The sequence below is a fragment of the Nanorana parkeri genome, unplaced genomic scaffold, assembly GCF_000935625.1.
Source record: "Nanorana parkeri isolate BGI_ZX_2015 unplaced genomic scaffold, ASM93562v1 scaffold16, whole genome shotgun sequence".
Classification (NCBI taxonomy): Eukaryota; Metazoa; Chordata; class Amphibia; order Anura; family Dicroglossidae; genus Nanorana; species Nanorana parkeri.
This window is the reverse complement of record NW_017306284.1, coordinates 107,353-113,419: the sequence shown is the minus strand read 5'-3', so window position 1 is coordinate 113,419 and position 6,067 is coordinate 107,353. Positions and strand designations below refer to the sequence as shown.

The 6,067-nt window shown below is 39.7% G+C and overlaps 1 protein-coding gene across 1 annotated transcript; it reads right to left on the bottom strand.

Annotated features, from left to right (window-relative positions):
• Window positions 1-1,284: 1,284 nt before the first annotated feature.
• KCNS2 (potassium voltage-gated channel modifier subfamily S member 2) lies at window positions 1,285-4,626 on the bottom strand. Its single transcript, XM_018559207.1, has 2 exons — window positions 4,496-4,626; window positions 1,285-2,794 (listed from the first exon to the last, which is right to left on the bottom strand). Exon 2 carries the CDS (start codon window positions 2,762-2,764, stop codon window positions 1,328-1,330), a length of 1,437 nt encoding a protein of 478 aa, XP_018414709.1. The 5' UTR covers window positions 2,765-2,794; window positions 4,496-4,626; the 3' UTR covers window positions 1,285-1,327.
• Between the last annotated feature and the right edge of the window lie 1,441 nt (window positions 4,627-6,067).

The following is a 6,067-nucleotide window of genomic DNA, read 5'->3' as shown; positions in this document are numbered from 1 at the left end:
GACTCCCCCAGGAGTGAGTTTTAGCGTGCTCAGTTAACTGTTTAAAAAAAAAAAAATCTGGATGTATTCCTAAATGCGCAGAATATTACTGCATATGTAGTTATTATAGGTATATTAAGCACCAAATATTGTTGATCCAGGGAATATCCGATTGCCTTATGGGATTAGGAAGGAATTTTTTTCCCCTGTTGGAGCAAATTAAACCATGCTTTATAGGAGTTGGTTTTCTTTGCCTTCCTCTGGATCAACAGGGGATAATTGTGGGCATAGTGTTCTGTTTAGGCTTTTTTTTTTTTTTTTCTTCATATCTCTATAGTTTGAACTCGATGGAGTTGTGTCTTTTTTCATCCTGACTAGCTTTGTAACTATGCCATTGGAAATCTCCATGTTTTGCTTTATTACACAGATATGTGAAGTTACCAATCTGACCAGTTTGCCTTGTAGGACCACTAAATCTAAAACAAACAAAAATTACTTTATGTGAGAGAAGTACTAATTACATCAATAAAAATGTAAAGTACATATATAAATAATAATCATAATCTTTATTTCTCCTTTCCAAGCAGCCTTATATTCGGTCAGCCAATGTTTTAGACTGAAAATAAATATTTACTGGTTCCAGTTATGGTGACCAGTCCATGAAAGTCTTTCCTCCTGCCAATCTCTAACTAGCCTTGTTGCTGCCTTTTTGCCAACATCTTCACATACATTAAAGGACTAGTCCAGGGGTCAGCAACCTTAAACACTCAAAGAGCCATTTGGACCCGTTTTCCACAGGAAAGAAAACACATGGAGAGCAGGTGAGTCACAAGACCCGCCCCCTTACTGAGAAGCCCGTCGGCAATGCGGGGCCCCGGGACCCTGCACTGGCGAATATTCCACCAGGGAAGGTGCCCAGGACCGGACCTCACTAGGCCCCCCCACCCACAGCTTCAGGCCCCAGGGATAGTTCCGCCCCTGGACAAGGAGCCGCAGCAGAGGGATGAAAGAGCCACATGCGGCTCCGGAGCCGCAGGTTGCTGACCCCTGGACTAGTCCATCTCTAGTCCTGTATTGTATGTGATAATATAGGAGTGCCTTTCCAGAGAAGATAACTAGATCACTGGCTGTCACGGGACCCTGCATTAACATAAGTATAACTGTTTTCTCATCCCCTACACAAAATGAGCATTAAATCCTTTGCTGCTGGGGGGAGCATTACAATCACTTGGTAAGAATTCAGCTTTAAGTACTGATAGTCTTATTTTACATATATTTCAGTAATATTAATAAAGGTTCTTTAACATAAACCAAGTTTTATTTGTGTTTAGTGGTCCTTTCTTGCGATCTAATTGATTGAATCATTGAGACTCTGCTCACTTGGAGTGCTCTTACTGATATTTGTCATGCTGACCATTAAAGATTTGACTTTTTGAGCATAGTAGTCCCTCAGATTAACAGAAGCCACGTCCTTCATTGCATCCCCAAAATCACAGCTTCTCATGGCATTTTCTAACTGTTTCTGTCGCCGGTAGAAATGAGAGAATTTATTGAATATGAGAGTGATGGGAAGCACAACAACCAATATGCCAGCCAGGATGCAAGCAGAAGCAGTCAATTTGCCAGCTATGGTACCTGGGACCACGTCACCGTATCCTACCGTCGTCATGCTAACAGTGGCCCACCACCAGCAAGCAGGGATTGTTGACAACCCATCATTTTCCTCCTTTTCTATGGTATAAGCCACAACAGAGAATATAGAAATTCCTACAGAGAGATACAGAAGCAACAACCCCACTTCTTTGTAGCTATATTTTAAAGTTGCCCCCAAAGACCTCAGACCTGTGGAATGTCTGGCAAGTTTCAGAATCCGGAAAATCCTCATAAGTCTGAGCACTTGAGCGACCCTCCCTAAGTTAGCCAGAGTTGGACTGCTCTCCACCACCAAATTGACAATTAATGTAATGTAAAATGGGGCTATGGAGATCAGATCTATGATGTTCAGTGGATGCTTGAAGAATGTAGTTACATCTGGAGAAACAGCAAAACGGACCACCAACTCTAAGGTAAACCAAGCTATTCCGAAATGTTCCACTATCTCAAAGCGAGGATCCTCATCTGTGCTTCCATTGGCATTTACTATCTGGAAGTCTGGCAGGCTATTTAGGCACATTGTTACAATAGATCCAAGCACTATCAGAATGGAGAGGATGCTGAAGATCCTGCTCAGGACGGAATAGCCTGGGTTATCAAGGGCTAGCCAGAGTCTTCTTCTGATGTTCCCAAGCAGCTGTTTATCAAACTTCGAAGCATCATGATAAAATGCCAGGATCTCATCAAAGGAAGAAGTGGTGCTCTCCTGTTCGCTTTTCTCCTCCTCCCATTGATCAGGCTCTGGTTCCACTTTCCTCCCATGGTAGCTGTAACTACAACAAGAGTCTATAAAAAATTCATTTATGCCCCAGTATTCAATCTCTTGGCAAAAGGAGAAAACACACAGCTCCCCCATGACGTGGAGTTTACCAGTGTTGTAAAAATGCAGCACATAGGGAAAGAGTTCTGGGTTCCTGTCAAAGTAGAACTCATTCTTGGTGTCATCGTAATCATCACACAGTTCCAGGATGGACTCCTTGGACTGGCAGGCCAGTAATTTACACAGCCTAGTCTCTGGGAATTTCAGCAGAGTTTCGTATCTTAACCTTTTCTTGAACCCGCCGACATTTATACTAATCTCGGTATCTCCAAAATCACTTTCAGACAAATCCCTCAATATTGTGCCTGTCATATTGAGCTTAGAAGCCTCTACAAGGCAGACCTACACAAAACAAAGGCAAGATAGAGTGTTACATTGATAATCTTTCTCATTGCAAGCTTGTGTCGTAAAGCCACAACTGCCCTTTACAGTTCAATCAGAATTTCAATATCTGTGTAACAAAATATAGAATTGAGACTTACATGGGTCATGGTGCAAAAACATTTTTTATTGACTTAAATATTACAACATGCTGCATTAGTGTTAATTACACAAATATCAATTGTTTTATAGCTAGACAACTGTTTACTATAACCAAATTAGTTTACTATAAGTATGTCAGCATGCAATATAGATTTTAAACCATGTCTGTTATTACTTACACTTTATGTACACAATAGTGGTCATAAAGTTTATAATATGAAAATAAATAAAGAATCATTAGATGTATTTATGATCAGGTAATCCATGTAAATCTAAACTGTAGAGAATATAGAATTTCTATCTCAAAGCTACATGATTGTTTACTATAACCAACTGAGTCTACTATAAATATGTCTGCATGCAATATAGATGTTAAACCATGTAACTGCATGTCTGTTATTACTTGCATTATAGTGATGTCATAGTAAGAGAATATACAATAAATGAAGAATTATTAGATATTTTAATGATCAGGTGATCCATGTAAGTCTAAACTGTAGAGAATATAGAATGTCTATATCAGACCTATGTGATTGTTTGGTACAACCAACTGAGTTTACTATAAGCATTTCAACATGCAATAGAGATATTACACTATGTATCTGCATGTCTGTTATTACTTACACTCTATGTACACTATAGTGATGTCATAGTAATATAATATGAAAATCAATAAAGGCTGATCAGATATGTTTATGATCAGATGATACATGTAAGTCTAGAGGACATAGAAATTCTATATCAAAGCTACATGATTGTTTACTATAACCAACTGAGTTTATTATAAGTATGTCAGCATGCAGTATAGATGTTAAACCATGTATCTGCATGTCTGTCAGTACTTACACTCTATGTACACAATAGTGATGTCATATAGTAATATAATATAACAATCAATAAAGAATGATTAGATATATGTATGATCAGGTGATCCATGTATGTCTAGATGACATAGAAATTCTATATTAAAGCTACATGATTGTTTACTTTAACCAACTTAGTTTACTACAAGTATATCGGCATGCAAAATAGATGTTAAACTATGTATCGGCATGTCTGTCAGTACTTACACTATAGTGATGTCATAGTAATATAATATAAGAATCAATAAAGGATCATCAGATATGTTTATGATCAGGTGATCCATGTAAGTCTTAACTGTAGAGACTATAGAATTTCTATATCAAAGCTACATGATTGTTTACTATAACTGAGCTTACTATAAATATGTCAGCATGCAATATAGATGTTAAACTATGTATCTGCATGTCTGTTACTACTTACTTTTTATATACACTATAGTGATGTCATAGTAATATAATCTGAAAATCAATAAAGGGTGATCAGATATGTTTATGATCAGGTGATCTATGCAAGTCTAGAGGAATCAAAGCCACATGATTGTTTACTATAACCAAGTAGTGTAATGCCATTTTATGTAATCCAATTACACCCTCCTGTTTACCATGCAGTGCTAAGTTCTCTTGCATTGCTCTCCTGTCAATGAAATGAAATGTCTCTTACAGCCAGGTGATGGGCTTTTGTTGAATGATTCCATACCTTTTATCAGGGAACTTTATCAGCAATTGAAGGGAATCCAGTAAACCAACTTCCAGGGGCACCCTCTGTATCTTCCATGCCAATTACGTCTCCGGGAGGCTGTGGGTATCCCCATCCCAGGTTATTGAATGAATGGATTGCAGATCCTGTAGGGTCTCTGGTGTAAGGGGAAGAGGTCCTGTATGCAGGAGCTGGAAGTTGCCTGATGACCTGTTAGCAGTGCTGTGTGTGAGCGCTGAATGGTGGTGCTGAAAGGACAGCTCCCAGCACGGATTCACTGCAGCTCACATGGTCGCAGCGTGCGGTGTGCGCTGCCTCTGCTTCATCTGTCATTGTCTTCCCTCTGCCTCACATCGTTCGCTATTCCCCAGACAAGGAGCTTTGTTTTTCTTGCAGCTCCTCCTGGTTGCCCAGGTGCTCCCAGTGAGTGATGTAGGCTCCAGACTAGATTTCCTCCGCATCATGAGATAAGGGAGGAGAGAAGAACTGATGAGATGCCTGCCTACAAAGCAAAGTTCACCCTACATAGAGAGCTGGTTGCAGCCATGGGGATGGGATGAGGCTGATGGCATAGGGGAATGACGCTCACAGTGTTAGTAGCGCAGTGCATGGCATGGATGAGTGCACCATGACATATCTGTGCTGGTGTCACTGGTCTGGCTGCATTGTTGTTCCATATCGGTGGAGAGCCACTGACAGTTCATAGACATTGGGGCAGATCTCCTGGACTGGCAGACAACACTACAGGCAAATGACGGAGAAACAGGTGTGCATGTGAAAAATAAGGGGCAGCTCTCCTGTACTGACAGAACAGGGGGGATAGATGATGGAGAAACAGGTGTGCAAGGGAAAAAATAAGGCACAGCTCTCCTGTACCAAAAAAGGAGAGGTATATAATGGATAAACAGGTGTGCATTGGAAAATTAAGGGACAGCTCTCCTTTACCAACAGAACAGAAGCGATAGATGATGGATAAACAGGCGTGTACGGGAAAAACAAGGGACAGTTGTACTGACAGAACAGGAGAGATAGATGATGTATACACAAGTGTGCATAGGAAAAAATGGACAGCTCTCCTGTACTGATAGAGCCAGATACATGATGCATAAGCAGGTTTAAAGTAATTTGGATAAGGAAGAGCTACAATATATTGCACTATTCTCTAAATAAATAAAATATAATGTGCATCCAATCATCATCATCATATCAAAAAACACTAAGTGACATTTGTTAACAAAAAAGTCTAATGTTAATCCGCCAATAGTTTCCAGATCCACCTTGATAATTGCTAAAACACACACACGTTCCACCACCTTTTAGACAGCCGCTCACCGTATGATACTGACCCCTAAGTATAGGAAGGTCAAATAACACTGTTTTTCATGTGCTTGGATACACTTCAAATTATAACAGGATGGTAATACAAAATGTATTGTCCCAATAGTTGTATAATATGGAGGTTTATATATACAGTGGTACCTCGATTCACAAACTTAATTTGTTCCATGATTCTGGTCGCAAACTGAATTGGTCGCAAACCGAATCAAATTTCACCATGAAGTTCAATGTGAT

What these genes read in the sequence shown, in the direction of transcription:
- KCNS2 (XM_018559207.1), bottom strand. Translation starts at nt 2,764, where the DNA reads ATGACAGGCACAATATTGAGGGATTTGTCTGAAAGTGATTTTGGAGAT.